This window comes from Ambystoma mexicanum, chromosome 7q (assembly GCF_040938575.1).
Source record: "Ambystoma mexicanum isolate Mex_15411 chromosome 7q, UKY_AmexF1_1, whole genome shotgun sequence".
Taxonomy (NCBI): Eukaryota; Metazoa; Chordata; class Amphibia; order Caudata; family Ambystomatidae; genus Ambystoma; species Ambystoma mexicanum.
Window position 1 is genome coordinate 1043504787 of NC_090941.1, and position 20910 is coordinate 1043525696.

General features: G+C 48.9%; 1 protein-coding gene across 1 annotated transcript in view; it reads right to left on the bottom strand.

The window, feature by feature from the left end:
• Positions 1–18854, bottom strand: part of LOC138528120 (olfactory receptor 51A4-like) — a 77488-nt gene extending 58634 nt beyond the window's left edge. Inside the window, exon 1 of the mRNA XM_069639573.1 lies at positions 18831–18854. Coding sequence (XP_069495674.1) covers positions 18831–18854 — 24 coding nt within the window. The remainder of the gene's footprint in view (positions 1–18830) is intronic.
• Positions 18855–20910: the final 2056 nt, after the last annotated feature.

Genomic DNA, 20910 nt, shown 5'->3' on the forward strand with positions numbered 1-20910 from the left:
GCCAGCAGGCCCCCACTCATGTCCTTCTCATGTCCCCCTGCCCCCAGGTCATGACGATCCTCAATCATGGCCCTTATGGCCAGCCTCCCCAGCCCAAAGACCCAACCAAGTATTGCATCCACCCACATAGAAAAGGCAATTACATGATACAACCCCTAATGGCAAGTATGTAAATGAACACATGTCCGTCACACACAATGGGTGCAAGTGAATGTGAAAACCCATATCATGACATGCATGAAACCAATGAGATAATACCACACATCGAAGTATGAAGAAAAAACTGTATTAAACACAACATGAATGTAATTAAAATCCAACACACAACAATGGGAATAATAAAAGAAAAGCTGCATGTTTGTAAAAGAATAAAAAACAAGAAATCATAATCCAAAGAAATCCAAAAGAAATGGTGTCCAAATTCACAGTCCAACAAAGCAAATCCAAGGGAAAAAAGAAAGTGAAAACAATTGCTCCATGGTGAAAATAAAAAAAGAGAATAATCCAATGGTGAACTATGTACAGATGAACAATCCAGGGTCCATGAGCCCAACTGATGAAATGAAACCTATCAAAAATACTACCTAATAAAAAACTATATACAAAAACGTGGTGCATTGTCCAAGCGCAACCAAAATAAAGAAAAAACGAAAGGAAACCTAACACTATCTAACTATATACAATGGCGGCGGGCAAGTCCAGCGGCTCACTCTGTGGTGTCCCAGGCCAGGGCATCATCGAACTCCATGTCTATTTGCCAGAGGCGGGCCTCTGTCCTTGCCCCGAGGTCTCGCAGGGAGGCACTCATGGCCTGTTCCAACCCCCTGCGAGTTGCCTCGAGGCACTCTGCCCGCCTCAAAGCCCGACCATGGTGAGCTGCGCCTCTTCTGCCGCTCCGCACCTATCTGCTGGCCCAACCGGTGACACATGGAAGACACTCCCATTCCTGGGTCCTCCTGCCCTCCGGCCGATGCCTGCCCCTCCGATGTTGATGGCCCCGAGCCATCATTGCTCCCACCAAGAGCTTGCTCCTGCTGCTGCTGTCCATGTGCCGTGTCTGATGGTGTCTGCACATCCTCCATCAGCTGGTCTCCAGTTGTGGTGTCCACCCCTGCTGGGCCGCTGACTCCCGACTGTGGCAGGGATGTGAGCTCGACCAAGCTGGCTGTGTTGGTCGGGCCAGGTCCACAGGGGGCCCTGGTGGAATCTGGGCCGGAAGACGGAGTGGAGAACGACTGGCGCATAGTCTCCACAGAGGAGGAGAGGTCCGCCAGAGTGCATGACACATGTAGGAACCTACCAACCAGGGCCCCTCCCAGCAGTGCCACATCATGACGCTGCTCTCCGTGATGGCGTGCGTTCTCCGCCCAGGAAGAACGCACGTCATCACGAATGACACGCGCGCGCAATGCGACACCAACCAGGACAGAGCCCATACGTCCGTGGGACCCCTTGTCCACAGGTAGTGGAGAGGCAGATGACATGGCACGCTCCCCTACCTGCGGACGGGCCTGGGAGGGGGCCTCCCTGCTGGTGCATGGTGGTGCAATCACAGGGTCGGGGACAGCAACATGCACAGGCCCCTCTGCGGTGACCTGTGCTCGGCCTCCTGACTCTGGCCATGGACTGCACCACTTGCACCAGTGGTACTACCCCCACCAGGCCCCATGTGCGGCTCAGTAGCGGGCTCCTCCTCCTCTGTGGAGACCACCAACCTGGATGTCTCCACACCGTCTTCCGCCATTGGAAGCCCCTGTGGGGGCTCACCCGGCCCTTCCGCAACAGCCGTTGTGGCAGACGCAGCACCAGCCCCTCGTTCCCGGATGATGGTAATTCCTGGGAGGGTGGCTGGGCCTTGCGTCGCCGCCCAGTGAAGGCATCCCCGCCGCTTGGCTCCACAGCGCCGTCTCCGCCCACTTCTTCACTTGACGCAGTGTAGAGAGAGACATAGAACACAAGCATCAGGGTACAGTACAAAATAACCTAGACAGGACGCAAAAACACATGAGTGGCACTGTCAAATGTCACTTCCATCCTGTCATTCCACAACACATGGGTGAATGCACACAACACACATGCAGAAAAAGTCCCGGCGCCTGCAATCAACATCAACATCCATGTAGAAGGGCCCCAGAAACCACGATGTTGCCTTCAAAGTCACATGCATCCATGGCGTTTCAAAGTCACACACACACTTCTCAGGCACACACACACACATGTGCACCATACATGTACATGACATCAGCACCCATTCCTCACCCCCCCTCCTTCTCCAGGAACAGAGACAGCCATGCTTTCATTTGTGCATTCCGCATAGAGCTCCCCATATTGCATCAAAACACATGCTCCAACCATGTGGTTCACACATAACTGGTCTCACATGCATGACCATGATGTCCCTACACACACACATCCATACATGGCCTATGTCACACATACAGGCAAGCATCAGACTACCAGCACAATGCAACATGCCCTGTCTCACACAGCAATGCTTGGCCACTTACCGCTCAACTCCAGACCGGTCTGCCTCCGATGGATCTGGGCGTGGAGTGCTGGGCCTACGCGTTCCAGGACCCCCATCTGGATTTTACTTATGTGTGCCCGGCCCCCCTCCGCGAGGCACCGGGCCTTGTGGAGGGTCCTGGATCTGAAGTCCTCCCAGGGCTTCTTGAAGTGCTTGATGTCGCGGGTTGCCACCTCCTCCGCGTTGAAGGCAACCACTACGTCGTCCCAGATCCTCTCCCGTCCTTCCTTGTTGGCGCGTGATGTTCTGAAGAGGGCATCATAATGCCCCAGGACATGCTCCACAACTTCGGTGGCAGTGAAGCTGGTGGCCCTCTGCCTCTCTGGCTGGGGGTTGCCAGTGGTGCCAGATGGAGATGTGCCCGATATGGCAACCCCAGAGGCAGGAGTGGGCGGGCAACTGGGTGGGCAACTGGGTCCTGGGGCTGGGCTGTGGAGTGATGGTATCCCAGTCGGGAGTCTTCTGTTCCAGCAGGGGTGGACAAAGCAACTGGACCCCTGCAGATGGCTGATGTGCAGGCACCAAATAGCAGGGCACGTGGGCAGCAGACAGTCAGGCAGCAGCAGATGGCAGGTGGGAGCGTGCCCCGAGCCATCATGGCTCCCACCTTGTTGCTGCTGCTGCTGTGCCTCTGCCTGTGCCATGGCTCTTGCTGCCTGCACATCCTCCTCCGGCTGGGGTGCAGTTTTTGATGTGGCCACCCCTGCTGGATGTCCGACTCCCGACTGTGGCAGGGATGTGTCCTCCACCAGCCTGGCCACAGGCTCAGAGGCAGCTCCACATGGTACCCAGGTGATACATGGGTGGGAAGATGGCATGGAGTACGACTGGCACATATGGGGTTCAGTTGAGGAGGGGGTCGGAACAAGGTCCAGCAAACGGAGGAATCCGGCCCTGGTGAGCTGCCCCAGTAGGTCAACGCAGTAAACGAGCCATTCGAGATGACATGCAGTCTCCTCATGAAAAGACTGCAGGTCACCTCGCATGGCCCGTTGAAGCAACGCCACCCCACCCAGGACAGGCTCAACCCGACCCGGATAGCCACGTCCGCAGGGAGAGGAAGGCCAGTTGTTGTAAGCGGATGCCCTCCCTGAAAAGGGGTCTGGACGTAGGCATCCCTGCTGGTGCGGGATGATGCAGTCGCAGTATCGGGGACAGGATTACACACAGGCACCTCCGCGGTGGCCTATGCTGCCTCCTGTCCCTGCCCCTGCACTGCACCACTAGCACCAGTGGAATCCCCACCTCCAGACCCTGTGTCTGTCCCTTGCACGGCCTCCTCCTCCACCAAACCCCACACCAACCTGGATGACTCCGTGCCATCTTCCTCCGTAAGACCCTGTGGGGTCTCAGCTGCCCCTTCTGCTGCCGAGGAGTCCAACTCCGACCTACGCCTCTTGGACCTTCCCTCGGCAGCTGCGGCCTGGGACGCGGCACCGGACTCCTCACTCCCCAACAAGATGACAACCTGGGAGGGGAGCCGGGCCTTGCGTCTCTGGCTGGTGGGATGATCCCTGCCGCTGTGCTCCACAGCACCCTCTCCGCCCTCTTCTTCAGTTGACGCTGCAGACAGGGAGAGATAAAACACAGGCATCAGGGCACTGTGCAATGGACTGATACACACATGACAGTTGCACGTGAGTGGCATTGTTTAACTACAGACACAGCATCACACTCCACGACACACATGTCATTTTAACTCACACACATGAACATTTCAACAGCAATATTGCACCAGGCAGCACCATCCATACACATACAACAGCATGAACAGCCAAAGGTGAGACTGACATCACATGAAACACAAGGAGTGCACTAGACATGCACACACGCCACCACACTTACATGCATGTCTACATCTCCTCCAACTGTTGCAGTGATGAGATCGCCATACATGTCACATCTGCCATTCATCTTTCTACATATCAGTGTCACGTGCAACCATGTTGCATCACAGTTGCACACGTGTCAGATACACATACATGCACATGTACACAGTGCAGATACATGCATTATGAACCACCATCCATGCCACAACCATGCCAATGTACATATACAGAAATTCAAACATGTGTGCTCCCACACCTGCATTTGCCCAGCATGCTTACCAACACATACACCATCAATGTGTCTCACAACTGAGAGGACTCACATGTGGCATCCTCACGCCCATGTTCATACACATCCCTACAAGGCCCTACATAAACACATGTGCAACCTGCACAGTACTGGCATACCACGACACGCACAGCATACTATCAACATGCATGTACACTTACCGCTCGACTCCAGACGGGTCTGCCTCTCAAGGATCTGGACGTAGAGCGCTGGGCATATGCATTCCAGGACCCTCATTGAATGGTTTGACTACTGGCCCCGGTGCCCCTTGGCATCCGCTGCCTTAGCGAGGTGCCGGGCCTTGTTGAGGGTCCTGGACCTGAAGTCCTCCTAGCGCTTCTTGACATGATGTAAATCGCGGACTGCCACCGCCTCCGCGTTGATGGCAGTCACGATGTCCATCCAGATCCTGGGCCGTCCTTCATTGTCGGTGCGCAAACTTCCAAAGAGGGCATCATAGTGCCCCAGGACATGCTCCACCAGGACACCAACTTCGGTGGCAGTGAAGCTGTTGGCCCTCTGCCTCTCTGGCTGGGGGTTGCTAGTGCTGCCAGATGGTGTTGTGCTGGACATGGCAACCCCAGAGGCAGGAGTGGGTGGGCAACTGGGTCCTGGGGCTGGGCTGTGGAGTCATGGAATCCCAGTCGGGAGGCTTTGGTTCCAGCAGGGGTGGTCACAGCAATTACACCCCTGACTGACGTGCAGGCAGCAAATGGCAGGGCACGTGGGCAGCAGGCAGTCAGGCAGCAGCAGATGGCAGGTGGGAGCGTGCTCGGGGCTCTGAGGGGCAGTAATTCGGCCTTCTGGACAGGAGCGTGGTCTTCCGTGTGTTTTAGTGTGGCCAGCTTGATACGGAGTGATTTGGCACGTGAATAAATTGCACGTCAGCGTGTAATTCTAGGAAAGGGCCTTAGCGCATAAGCACGTCAGCAAACACACGTGATTTCATTGGACCAAAGGCCCTTAGCGCGTAAGTTACATTACGCGCACGGCCGTTTCCCTCATAGCACGTGATGACAGAGCACACGTGGAAGAACTGCATGTCCGAGTGTCAACGCGTGTAATTGGAGGAAAGGGCCAGCGTACACGTGTGTCTGATGTGTACGTGTGGGCCGGTTTAAAAGCTACGTGTAGGACGCCATTTCCTTGTACGTGCTTTTCGTCGAGAGCGAGTGGGTGAAATCTGTACTTCTTGTCGGTTCACACGCGATTACTTCATAGCGTTTGTAGTTCGTACTCCCTGTTACCTCTGACAGCTCTTTTCTGATTTTTTGTTGGGCTGTTTCCTCAAACACAGTTCACTTCTCCTTTTGTCCTGTCTCCTCAGACAGCGTACAATTCTTCATTTGGCCGGGGTGTTGCCAACACGCACACGTGCATATTTTTCATGTTCTTTTTCCAGGCAGACGGTGAGTTCCGCACGTACTTAGCAACTGTGCTTGCCCCGTGTGTCACGTTCCCCTTCAGAGGTCATTGTAGGCTGCGTGTATTATGCGCACTCTTATTTTTGTGTTTCTGGGTGCCACAGCGTAGTGCGGGTTGATTTTTTCACGCATGTGGTCTACGAGGGGTTGCGTGCACGTTAATGTTTGATTTTGGGCTGCCAGTGCGTTGCGTGACCTTCCCTCAGGGGGCCAGACAGCCTTGTTAGAGCACTATGGTACGAATTCCATCTAGTATCCTACCCCTTTGACCCCCAATTGCCCAGGACAATAGTTTACTGCAACTCCCATACTCACAACAACATCAGTGCCATGGTTGGGAGGCAACCAAGCGGTAAGGGAGGCAAAGGTGGCCGACCTTCAAAAGGTGGGCGTGGTGGGCGCGGTAGGGGATGTGGCCGGGATTTGCAGGGTGTCCATATACCCCCATGTGTGGAGGAACAATCAGGGACACCCATGCCCCCCCCCCCCATGGTTGAGGGAAACGTGGCTGACACCATCTCAGTTCAGCCCCTGTTGGACCAGCCCGTTGTGGCACCTGACCTGGCACAGGATGACTCCCAGGCTGACTTCCAGGTCAGCAAGTCTAGGCCGCATGTGGCGGTGCAAGTTGTTGTCACCAAGCCACGTGGATCTGGGGCAGCTGTATCATCTGCTGCCCCAAGTATGCAGGGTGGGGAGGCTGCAGGGGCAGCTGCAGCTCCATCTGCCCCAGCTCTGACTCTCCCAGCCAGGACAGTGTCAGTCCAGGTCCATCAAACCGACGTTCCCCCTGCCAACATTACCCTGCAACCAATGCCTGCATCAATACCTATGGTCATTGTGCATTCCCACACTCCTACTACCCAGTCCACCGGTGATTCTGCCCCTACTGACCAGAGCGGCGTAAGCCACTCTGGCTCTGCTCCACCTTTAAAGAAGAGGAAGAAGGGTGCTCTGGCACGACAGGCTGAGACCCCAGACACGGCTACACACTCCGGCACATCAAGGAAGCCTTGCTTTAATGTCACGGAACTTGATTCACTTGTGTCCTATTTGTCGGCACATAGCTGCGAAATGTTGGTGACTGCAGGGTGCAAGACCACACCTGGTCAACGTAGGGCACACTAGCAGACCATCGCCGACCGCATGAGTGCCCTTGGTTTGTGAGGGGCACAGCTGATGATTGCTACAAGCGGTGGAATGACTTGAAACGCAGAGCAAAGAACAAGCTGGCCTCAAATCATGCCGCTACTCTGGTGACTGGCGGTGGGTCTCCACAAGAGGACAATGAACTCACTGAACATGAGTCTGTTGCTGGGGCCTTCATCACAGAGGAACAGATCCAAGGTGTGGGAGAACTACCTGATTATGATGCATTGTCCGGTGAGTGCCCATGCATGTGTGTGTAATGCATGTGTATGTTGTTTGGGTGACGGGTTCTGATTGAGTGCCAGGTGAGGGTGTGTGTGCCTGAGTGGTATGAGTCACCCATGTGCTTCATCCAAAACATTCAGCGGCCTTGGATTTGGGTGTGAAAGTATCCCTTCTGTCCACAGTAGTAATTTAGCGCAACATTAATGCAGCTTGAAGTGGCATCTTGGAACAACATTGTTTGTATTTTTCAGTGTTCGCTCAGGCTGATTGTTTCAATTCTCCCACTTTTGCTACGCATTCCTCAGCCCTATTGTCACATTTGTGACATGCTTCTGCCATTGATGAACCCCACATTGGCCCACATTTTAGGTGAATGATTTGACCATTCAGGCTGATTGAGTATTGGCCTGATCACATGAATTTCTGGGGCCTGTTTGATTGTGGAACATGATAGTTGGTTCCTGTCATGTTGAAGTGCACAACCATTGATGTGTACATCGGCCTGCAATCACTGTATTTTTGTACACTGGATGTGTTGCAGTGTGTGGCACATGCATATTTTGTCACACTATGTAGCATTTTTCATCTCATCATGTCCATCTCACATGGATGGCTGACAGTACTCATTCACTGACATATGGATGTACTTGTGGAATGTACCATGGCTATGGTACATGCCATCTGTGTGATGGTATGTGTCATGTATGTGTATTGGACATGCCACTCAAAGGCCAATGTGTGATGGCAGTGCTACCCAGCATGCAGCAAATGTGTTGCTCTTCCATCTTGGTGTCATCAGTGTCTGCCTTTTGCCTCCCCTTCCAACTTAGTGACAGTGAATGCATGGGAGGGTTATAGTCATGTGGGACATGTGTAAATCATGTACTGGTTCTGTAGCATTTCAGGCCTATTTGTGTTCTATGGTGCTAATGCCTGTTTCCATTTTTTGTCTTTCATGTTTTTGCAGGGGATGACGCACTTGATGCTGTTGAGGTTGAGGAGATGGTGCAGACCCAGGAGGAATCTCAGGCACGACCGGCCACCAGTGGGGGACGTGGTGTGGTGGTGGGTGAGAACCCACTCTTGCTGCAGACCATTCTGTCCAGGGGTGTCTCTGGGTGCACCTCCCCGGACCTCTATGATTCAGGTGCTGATTCGGATGATGAGACCTATGTTCCTTCGCAGGTAAGTGTTTCTGGCAGGGATTCTGTTCTGTCCAACCCACCTGTACCAGGGGTAGAACCCTCTATGGGGATGTCAGTGTTGGTAAATCCACCTTGGTGGTTACGGATGCAGGGTCACACTCCACAATATTTGATCCTGTTCCTGGGCCAGCAGATCAGAGGGGGAATGCAGTCCTGCAGCCTCAGGCAGTGCCAGCGCAGCAAGGCGCAGATCGCCTTGCCCCAAACAATTGTGGTGCCCGCCGACGCGGTGGCTGAATGCCACCAGGCAATACAGTATGGGAACAATCCATGTACGGTATGGCAACCCAACAGGCAGCATCAGTTGAGATGATGGCTCAAGCAATGGAGAGGGTGGCCACTTCCATTGTCCCCCCTGAAAGGCAGATGGAGCAACTACAGCAGGCAACAGACTCCATTTGCCAATCACACAGGGAAGACATGTTGGCGTCCAACAGGGATCGATGGGCGGCACTGGAGACTCTACGCCAATCGATATCAATAGAGTCCCAGGGCCACAGGGAAGCCCTGAGGGTAGAACTCGATCACCTCAGGGAGACTCTTGTTGACCTTGAGGCTTCCACTAACTTGAGGACAGAACAGCAGCTGGAGCGGCTCACACGTTCGCTCTCAGCTGAGATACAGGCAACTCGGGAGGAGATCCGGGCATCACGTCAGGTGCTGCATGGGGATCTCCGCACTATAATCCTCCAGAACGAGACCTTCCACAACTGCATGCTTGCTGCCATGGAGGACCATACCAGGGCTTTGCGTGGGCTGCCTCCCAGAGCACCACCACCTCCTGTGGCAACAGCAGAGGGTGATGAGAGCGACAGCAGCAGTTCTCCCACATTGGCATAGCCGTGCAGACCATGAGCCCATGGAGATGTTTTTTTTTCCCAACATCCACACAGGTGGCTGTTGGTGCACACCTGTCCTCGGACCTCCTGGGTGGCCTCCCCCCCATCCCCCACATGGCCATTTTTGATTTTTTTTTACAGTGTGTTGCCTTATGTGGCTCCCGTGGGCATCCATTGTATTCCGGCTGGGCACATGCAGGCTTGTCCTGAGTTTGGGTTAGATGCTTGGGTTTGTGAGACACACACCCCTCCTGCTTCCCGTTTCCATGGGCTTGCAAAGGGTGTGCCCAAGTGACAGTGAATTACACAGTGACGTTGGACTCCCATGAGCTGTGTGGGCAGTCTGTAGTCAATACTGTGTATACATTCCTAGTGGATATTGTTGTTGTATTGTACACTGCATGGTGTATTGATATGTGCTTGTGCATCCATGTCTTCCTCCTAATTTGCAGGTTCATTCCTCAGGTCTTCACAAGGCCGTCTACTTTGGAGATGGAGTTCATGTTGTAAGCAGTGCACTTACACATTTGTGTGGCAGCAACACTGTACAGTTGGAAGGGGTCGATGTCCTGGCATAAACAGGTTTTGACTACTGAACTCACCGTCTGACTACTTTAACTTATTACTGTCATGTTTTTGCTATGTTTGAGGTTGTGTAGCTGCATTGTATTGTTGGTAAGTATTTGGTCATGTGTGTTGTTAGTTCTACATTGCTGAGAGCATATTGTGTGTGGCCAGTTTCCATTAGGGACACTGTACTTTGTGACACTTGTGTCAGGTTTTGGGGATTGCTTTGTTTGCTCTCACATAGCATGACATGCCATGGTGTGTTGGGTGGCGGTGCTGGGGAGGGGTTGGGTGTCATCGCACTGTTGTCATGTTGTATTTTGCAAGGGGGTAATTAATTTAGCAGCATAGAAGTGTGTCTTTTGATGACACAGCATTGGTGGTGTTTGTGTAGGTAGGGATGCACACAATGTAACACTTCCAGGTGACCAATCTCAGGCTGGTATGGTTGTGACAGTTGACTGTCCCTTATGTCATCATCATTGATTGTCAGCTGGTATGTGCCAGGGCTGTGTGCACTCCACAGGGGTGTGATTTTAGGTGAAGTAATTAGCCACCAGCTGCGTACGGGCTGCCTCACACCGTGCCCTTTCCCCTCCCATGCACAGCGGGCGTACATGTGATTGGGGATGTGGGGGCACCACCATGTCCACGGGCAGGCCCCGGCGTGTTGCAACGTTGTGCAGGGCACATGCTGCCACTATGATCCTGCACACTACTGGGGGAGCATATAACAGCTGCCTGCCAGAACGGTCAAGGGAGCGAAAGCGTGACTTGAGCACTCCGAATGTGCGCTCCACTATGTCCCGGGTTGCAATGTGGGCTGTGTTGTATCTTACCTCGGGTGGCGTGGTTCCGAATTGGCGGCGTCATGTGGGTGCTCAGAGGGTAGGCACTGTCCCCTGGGGAGGTGGTGATGGGTATCATTAGTGGGGTTGTGACATTACTCAGTATCTGACATGCATGCATGTGCTGTGGCATTTATACTCACCGAGCAGCCATGTAACGCCATGCCGCCCAGCTTCTAGGTCCCGGTTTTGGGGTTGACATTCTGTAAATAAAACTGTTGTGGGTGGACCCTGGATAGTTGGCATATACTGAGGTGATGAGTCCCTTGGCATCACATACTACCTGCACGTTGATGGAATGCCAGTGCTTCCGGTTTCTATAGATGTGCTCTGATGCCCTGGGGGGACGTAGAGCCACATGGGTGCAATCAATGGCACCTAGGACTTTGGGGAATTGTGCCACCCCGTAGAAATCCTGGACGGCAGCCTGCCTTTCTGCAGGTGTTCTGGGCAGGTATATGTGCCTGTGGACTGATGGGCTTGCAGTCATGATGGCCAAGACCTGGTGTAGGCAGCGTGACTGCGTGGCCTGTGACACCCACCCCCCCCACTATAGCACTTGTCCGCTGAAATGATCCAGTGGCCAAGAAGTGCAGTACATTGAGGACCTTCTCCAGGGGGCTGAGTGCTTGGGAGCACAGGGTGGGTGATGTGAGGTCATCCTCCCACTCACTCACCAGGTCGAGTATTATGTGAGGTGGAAACCTGTACCTCCCATACACCTGGTCATCAGGCATCCCAAAAAGGCTGGTTCTGGGTGTGAAAATTCTGGGCCTGACTATCCCCCTCTTCCTCCTGCGGTATCCCACAACCACTGCTGCTAGGAACGGTATATTCATCCTGGCGTCTGAGCTTGTTTGCTGTTTGCGTGCACTTTTATGCTGCGCGGGTCCACGTATGCCTGCTTCCTGCTGGCGTACATGTTTCCGGATTAGCACGTCTTTTTTGGCGCACACGTTAGCCCCGTACGAATCCATGAATACGTGTTTTGAACATGCGTGTGGGCGTTCCGCGCATTTGCCTCCTGTACTTCCCTGTGACGCCCACATTTTCACGTGTTTTTCCCCATTCCGCGTGTCACGCCCCCTGTTCCTCCTACTTTTGTTGTGTGCGCCGCACTATGTGCGATTTTGCTGTGCGCGTAGCGCACGCTGTTTGGAGACGTGTGTGCCAGCGTGCGCCACGCAGAATATTTGGCGCACATCCTGGGATTTACACGCGCACGGACTTCCATGAATCGCTGTGCGTGGGTTTCGCTGCGATTTTCGCACTGGCACTGCGATTTGCACGCTTTCGCATGCTTGCACCGAAAATTTCAGCGCACATTAATTCCATGAATCGGCCTGTTAGTCTATCCATTTTTCTGAAAAAGAACGATGGATGTCATATTCCCCGTTGAATGGCCCATTTAAAATCATTGATAAAATATCTTCAGTTGTGTAAACAATCTTGATAAAAGGTGGAGCTAAAGTAATTCAGCAGTTTTTAAATGTGTTACCAAATCACACCATCATCCAAAATCCAAGATTCAAGAGATTGAAGAATCATTTTAAGAAGAAAGTGTAAAAAGGACACAGATAGTCAGACAAAGGATCTGGAAACCAAATATTTTTACGGGTACGTACGTAGGTTTATGAGACCGTTTGAACAATATAAAGGATGGGAATCTATACATAAAATATATTTCTGACAATTGCGGGACCTAACTGGGTAACTGCTAGCTGCAAATACTCTTAATATGCAAGCAGGTGTTTTACAAAGTACCAAATCCTTGATCACAGTGTCAGCATTGTTAGCATTTAAGAGCGAATGAGCCACCTTCTTTTAAGAGGGATCGAAAAGGGACAGAAAAAAAGGACATTATAGTCATCCTATTTTTGAGGTTTGAACATCGGGCAGCACAGACCTGCTTGTGCAGACCATTTCCTAGTGTAAAGGTCTACAGGTAAAATACCCAGACCTAACATAATGTAAAGGATTCTGGCTCCTGTCTGGCTGATCCAAGAGAGACACTGCTCCAAGCCTAAAGTGAGCTTGATTCTTAAATAGTTTTGGAATGTGCTCTTTCGCTTATTGCTACAAAAAAGTATCCGTTAACACCCTGCCCCAGTAATACACTTTTAACTTCCCTGGATATGCAGGTTCTAGGAATTTTGAGTTATAACAGAAAGAACCTAGACCAATATTGGAGAGAACATTAATAACAGTCCAGGAAAGAGGTCAATACCTTCCTCTTCAAGGAATGGCTCCTCCTTAACACCTAGCTCCACACATGCTGCACTCCCCACCCTACCTGAGATTATGTGATCTGCTCCCCACTGTCTCCCCCATCCCCCGGTTGCTTGTAGATCCTTTGCTGCCAATTGCCAACCCTCACCCTCCCCTGGTTGCTACCAGATCTATTTTTCTCATCTTCCCTCACTGTGTTCATAACCCTATGATTGTAAAGCATTGCTTCCTGAATCTGGGTCCGTGCTCATTAAATAGCCTAATAATAATAATAATACAAATTCTTAGCATGAAGGCGCCACGCCCATGGTTTTGTATGATTGTTTACAAGAACGACCAGCATAGAACCCTTGTATTCCCTTCATTCATTGCTAGTACATAACTTGGCGCAGGGTAAAAGGGGTTTCAGATGGGCATGGTAATAAATACCAGACTGCCTAAGCTCAATTGTTACCACTACACCTAGGATGCTCATGGGTACCCCCAATAGCTTCTTGAGAAACTTATTTTGAGAGATTTTCATTTTAACTGTATCCCAGTACCCCATGAATAAAGAAATGTAGAGGGTTGCATGAGGAGGTGGTAAGACATCAGAACAGTAGGCTCTTCATTGCCAGGTTTGCCAGAAGCTAGGAACCACCAAAAAAGCCACATCGGCAGAAAGGAGAAAGTGTGAGGGACAATAGCACTTAGGATGGTTAGAAGGTAAACTTGGAGAGACAACAAAACCATATGCAGAGTTTTTTGAAAATGTGTCTTTGCTAAATAGGAAGTCAGTGATGTTGGCAAGCAAAGGAGTAGTAGCCAACAAATGGTGCACTGCAAAGATGAAACATGTAGCTGAGTTTTGGAAGAGTGGAAGGTGCTTTGGTCCACCAGCTGGGCAGGTCAAATAAAGGGAATTACATATGGTTATGATCAGCAGAGGCTGTGGCTATGAAGGGGGAAGTTAGGGTAACTTGAAATAGGGGTAGGGAAAAGTAATGTTTGGGCAGGCGGGTCTCTTGGACAAACCATCTCCTTGATTGAGTTGCGTAATCCGTCACTAGTTGTTGTTCAATACCACTAGTTCACACACACCCATGTTCACATGATTTCACATGCACTAATTTACACAGGCTCATCTCCTATATCAGAGTAGCATATACATACACATTGTTGGACTTTTGAGTGCATAGTTTTCAAAAAATGAAGTGCTTCCGTTCATAGGTATTAGGTTTTGTGCAGTCCTTAGTTGACAAATGGAATAGTGGTAGTATGATGTATTTTACCATAGCCCAAGTCCTGCTATTTCACCACTTTCTTTAAGTCATTAGGCAGGCTTTTATGAGATAGGCAATAACTCTCGCTCAAATCCGGGAAACATGTAGTATCTGTTCCCACCAGGTTCTGATTGAGCTGTCACAAGCACTGTAGAATGAGGATTTCATTGGATAATGTTGGCAGAGCAGCGTTCGATGTCTGGAGACACTAGCTGGTCTCTACTATGGAGGTGGAGGTGAAGGAGAAGGGGTGCACACTATTGACATCCCACTGTATCTCTCTACATGGTCTTCTCTCCCCAGAGTTCTCCGGTCTGTGCTTCTGCTTCTAATCACTATCATGGGAGCATTCACAGCCAAAATGTATATCCAGGGTCCCCAGCAAAATTGCTGGCTATCAGGGACTCTGTGTATTGTTGTTTCCTTCCCCCTGCTCCATGCCTGGGGCTTTTCCAGGTTATCCAGGTACTGGAATTGTGGCCGAACCAAAATATACTGCCCTGGGTGGGTTCCATGCGATAATGTTGCCGCAAAAATGTTGCCATTCTCAAGGGGAGTGGGCGACACCCACCAATCCCCTCTCCCTCTGTCTGTATATAAATGGTCTCCTATGTAAAATCGCCACAAACGTTTCCCGGCGACATTAGGTACGGTAACCAAATATATAGGGACATTTCCCAGGTGGATAGCTCAGCGGCAACGTGCTCGCCTTGGAAACAAGACAGCACAAAGCAACACAGGTTCGATCCCCAGGTCCGCGCATAGAAACCTTTGGGTAATAAGTGCGCTATAAATACGCAACTAAGATATATTCCTGTAACAGCGCCTCAATGCCCCCGGACTGTGTGAGCACTATAAAAATGCAAATAAATAAATTATTACCTAATACCCCTGGGCCACTGACACTGTCCTGCTCATCCCCTCATTTCAGCTTCCTTACCACCTCAGAAACACCAACACTCATACAGCAGATGCAATGCCACACCCTAAGCCAAAACCCAACTGAAAGAGATATGAATAGGAGATTTTTCACCTAGGTTTGCAGTTGTGAAGTAGTGAAATAGTAGGGGACTGCATTAGCAGCTACAGGAAGCTTAGAAATGGCTCATTGATTTGCATAGACCACAGGCACCGCAGAATGTTTCCTCAACAAGCGATTGAAAACTGCAAGTTTCAGAAAAGAGGAAACAGTGCAAGACATAAGCAAGCATTCACAATTGTAAATACCACAAAGTCATGGCTGCCAGGGAATAGTTTTAGAGATTAAAAGGAGAACAGTGCAAAGAGGAACCTGATTTAAGCCTTATGAGGAGGTCTAAAGATCCACAGGAGAAAAATGGCAAACTATCTTCAAAGAGGCTATAAAGAGAGACAGGAGACAGCACAGTGGACAGAAAGGACAATTCAGAGGTAGAACCTGATGCAGTGTTAGCAGGGAGGGGCAGACCCAATGGACTTCAGCTTGTCATGGAATAAAGGACGCAGATGTCCACAGAACTCTACACAAATGCATGATGTGGGAGGAGGACAGAAGAAGACAACATTGAATGAAATAATGTGAAGAATGTCTTTTGTATTGTTTTGCCTGAGGATATACATGATGAGAAGAAAGCATGCATACCATGATCCATGGCACCCTGGTAGTTCTTGGTTTGATGTTGATAGAGGTCTTTACCAAGTTGGTGCCAGCGGCACTTCCCTAGTTTGTTCGGAGTTTTGAAGGCAAGTCGTCCTGGAGATAACCATTTCAGAAGGGTATTCTGTGGGTGCACCTGTAAGAGGGTCTAAGGCAGGAATGAACCAAAAATCATGGAGATCCCCAATTTAGGGTCTGAGGAGCAATATAAGGGGCTTTGCTGTGAACGCATGATAGCCATCCTCTATACCCAGCTTCGTGCATGGCTTACTGCTGAGGGAAAAGAAGAGAATGAGCAAGAAAGGGTGATGTAGGTGAATGATTGGTGAAAGGAATTACAGTGTGGTCAGACCAAAGAGGAGCAACAGATGGCGAGGCAAAAGAAAGGTAGGTAGTGTTGATAAGTGGGTTCCAAGGATGACCTACCTTGTGAAGGGCCGGAGATCAATCTGTTCATTCTGTACTCATGACTGGAGAAGAAAACAGCTTCAAGCAAAAACCATCCAAGGCCACAATGAACTCTGCATTGATTCTATTAGGGGAATGGAAACATAACTGGAGTGTCAGAAACGGAACGTAGTTCCTATGGGATATTATACAAACCGGGCATGGGTCCATGATGCCCCAAGTGAGATGGAATAATGCTCTGAGACCGCTCAAAGCAATCTTTTCTAAATTAAACAGAGTGTGCGCTGGGGCTAACCGACACGCCCAGACTGGAAGACTGGAGTCGGGGTTAGGAGAGGTAAGTGTTTGTATGTAGGTTGAGGGGGAATGTGTGTAGCGTGGAAGGGCGGAGGAGGGTGAGGTGGAGAAGGTAAGTGTGCTTGTGACTGTGTGGGGGTCTGGGAGGAGGGTTGTGTGGATGGAGGGGGTGGGGGAGCGAGTGTCTGTGTGTGTTTATGATTGTCCGTCTTGGGGCTTGGGTGGGAACGGTTTGGAGGGGAAAGGGAGAGGACAGAGGGCAAGATGCTTTGGAGGGTGAAGCCCCCGATTTACAGGGCGAGAGCGGGCAGGGGGATCACCTTCAAAAACTTTCGGTGAGTAAAGAAAAAACAAAGTAGTGATACTGCGCCTTTGAAGGCCTTCAAAATGCTGAACTATCACATGGAATCGTTGTGCATTCGCCTTGCATTATCCCCAGTGCCAAAAAGTGCACTCCCACATTTACCTCACCTACAATACATATGTGTATTCCGTACTCTTTGGGACCCCTAACCCTTTTGATCTAAATTTCATGAAATGGAAAACAACGCATTAATATTAATATGTGCAATTTCTATATGCAGACGTATTTATGCATTTATAGTTTATCTCTACATAACATGTCTGCTTCTATTGAAGTCCATCCCGACTCCTAAAGAACGTGTTTTACATTCCATAAAAAAAGGTTTGCCATGAAATGACCGGCAAAAAATACCTACTGAGAAATTAGCGAATTTATTTTGGTCGATTTTTAAAAATAACAAAATTCGGGGAGGGGTGGACCCCAGCACCCTCCCAAACATCCCTCCACCTTCACCTACACCCTTACCCCACCCCAAAATGAACAAAATACCTAATAAATTCGACCAAATAAATTCGTTAATTTCTCATTAGGTATTTTTTTTATTCGGTTATTTCTACGGATACCATACAAAAGACTTGCAATTAAAATATTGAGAACATTAATCTTATCTCGTAACTTTCAAACAGGTTCTCCACTGACTCACCTGGTGAAGAGTCTGAAATTAAGAACGTATGGAAGAAGAGAAGACGCGTGGCCAGCCCCTGCAGAATACTGCTTCTGTAAGGCTGGATGTGCGAAGATATATTATAGGATAATACTGCCCTGGGAGCACAGGGCCATCTGGGAGTCCAGGCCCATCCTGAGCTTCATAATTCTTCACACCTTCAACGCATTTCTCCAAGCATAACCCACTTGAGGAAAACATGAACCCTGCATCAATTCCATTAGGGCAGGGGATCATTATAAGAAATACAAGCTGGATAGTTTTATATCTGCCTTATTAGAAATTCCAATGTTTCCTTTCATATTAAACACATGTTATGGTTTGGAGAAAATGGTAAGAGGCACATGCAAGGAATTCTTTTTTTTTCAATGCAGTAGAGTATCGTAGTTATGTATCACACCACATCCACTGCGCAGAAGCCATAGTTTTGTCGAACTAGTATGAGTTGCATTGATAACAAAACTTAATAATAACTCATTAATTTGCATTTTAGCAATAACCTTTAAAATTACAGGTTTCATCATGATACAAATACTAATGTGTTAAAATTCTGAATTTGAAAGGAGAGGATGGCTCTGGCAGATGTCGAACCGGTGACACAGACATTACGTGCTGATCTCGACATTAGGCAACCAACTCAGCCCTGACCTTCCAAAAGGTCTATCCTGGCTTCATCACCTCATATTAATTAATTAATTAATTAATTTTTTATAATGCGCTTCAACCCGGAGATCAGTCTCTAAGCACAGGACCGGGATTAGAACCATCGTTGCTCTGTGTTGTCTTGCTTCCAAGAGAAACGCGTTGCCCCAGAGCTGTCCTCCTAGCTTTATACAAAGTTTAGTTTAGTTTAGTTTATTATTTGTATAGCGCCGCCTGGCCCTGGGGCATCCTGGCGCTTGAATTGATTACAACATAACAATATAATACAGCATGGTCTGTAGGTGGACACCACAAAACGTTTAGAGCATTATCAAACAGTTACAGGTAATGTGCAAGGTATTGCAAACAAGGCAGAATTTACACGGGTTGCAGGCAGGATATACAAATATGCTCTCACTTCCATACCTTATAGGCATTGGCCTCGTTCATTTAACCAGCGGCCTAACTCTCACTTAGTGGTCGAAGTAGGCAGGAGCGGTTGAGGGCGGTGCTCCTCTACATTTTTAAATTGTTTTACCATTCCTATACTTTTATTTGAAAAAGAAACCATTCCAGAACTGCTTAGTTTTAAGATCGAGGTGTAGGACAAAGTTGAAACTTGCACTTCAGTGCACTGCACATATTGTTACCTTAAACAGCACGTGCATCTGGGGGTTTGGATTGTGCCTTGGTGGGTCATGGCAATGGGGTTTTCGGGGAGTTGGGGCAAGCCAGCAGGGAAAATAGGTCCACTACTACATTTTGTACACTTCGACCACTGCCCTCATGGCCTTATGGTCATATCCCTGGAACCAAATGGTCGCCTCATTCAGACCAATTGATTCCTTGTTATTCCTTACCTAATCATCCCCTGTCCAGTGTAAGGAACACATGGTGACAATAGCAAAGAAAGACACAAGTGATCACAGTTCGAGAGTGTTCACTAAACTGTATATGTGGGTTGGAAAAACGCCCAATCTAAGCCTAAATCTAAGATGGGAGCAAGCTACAGCCATCAAATAATAATAAGGCAGTCCTAGTGGCATCTTGTCAAAGTAAAGGGCCTATACTAAGAAAACTCTATTGCCAATCCTTACGCTAAATACAAACAAAGAGTGTGGGATAAAGTTCACAAGAAAGAAAGAATTGTTCACAAATGATAAGTCAGGATGTGTTAGCCGAGCGTCTCCCTTCCCCATGTTTTGAGCACAGGACAAGGCGGGACTCGTGAGCACAGCACAGGCTCGAGCTTTCTCAGCATGAGATAACAGTTCTGCATTGAGCTATCAGAATCTTTGGAGGTTAAGTCTCTTTTCTACAAAAAGTCTCTTGCCTCTGATGACCTGATGTATTCCAAAATAAATTTAAGAAAATGTTTTTTTTTTATAACCAAGCCTATTTTCACCATGTGCCTGATTTATACTTGAGTTCTCAAAATGGTGTTGCAGGTGTGTGAGGCAAAGAGAGGCAAAGACCCCAACCTCTTAGTATAATAAAGAAAGCAAAACTGGCCGCACACTTCAACACATTGCGCCACACTTGGTAGGTGTCTGAAAATCCTCTTTAGTTTTTTCGAAGCATAGTGAGTGAAAACAAAACAGTGCCCTCTTAGATAATACATGTTTCAACACAAAAGTGCCTTTTTCAAATCAGGGCAAATGAGGTCTGTACAATTTACAATGGTCATTAATCACTGTGTATTAATTTGTAATCCCCAAGAGACCATTATCATCAGTTTGGTTGTTTTGAGATCACAGGCATTGAGGAGAGGTCAGGGGGGTAGGTTTGAGGTATAATGAAAAAAGATAGAAACAAGAATGTACATAAATGAACATGAGATGAAATCAGTTCAAATTCTTCTAATGACAACTTATATTCCATAGAAAAATACTGTAAACAAGTATAAATCAGGCGCATGGTGAAAATAGGGTTGGTTATCAAAAAACCCCAACATTTTCCTAAGGCTGTTTAGAAAAACCAACTCTCTGTGCTGCCTAAATTAGTTACCATGGCGGAGTACATCTTAACACGCAAAAATTATGCTACAAATCTGTTCACCCAGAATGGGGACCCAGCACATGGTTTCTCATCATCCCTCCCAAATCGGGAGGATCTGCGATACAAGTTCATCAAACTGGAAAGAATATCAAGAAAGGAAATCAACAAATTTTGGGAAGTTGTGTCATTAAAGAATTATCTATCTAATGGATTTATACCTCGCGGCTTGCGAATTTTAATTTTCTGCGATTTCTCAAAAGAGGATAAAGATTTAGCTAAAGACTGGGAAAAGAATCTTAATACAAGCTCCACGAATATGCTAAAAATCCTTATTGAGCACGCCACCAGAGAACAGAAGCGGGCAACTGAACAAATAGATCTGATCACAAAAGAAATAACGGAGACCCAAGCACTCGAAGCAACTAAGGAAAAAAACTTTTAAAAAGTGCATGAGACACTGACAGAATATCAGGATGAGATCAAGATACGGAAAGTTAGGAAATTTTAC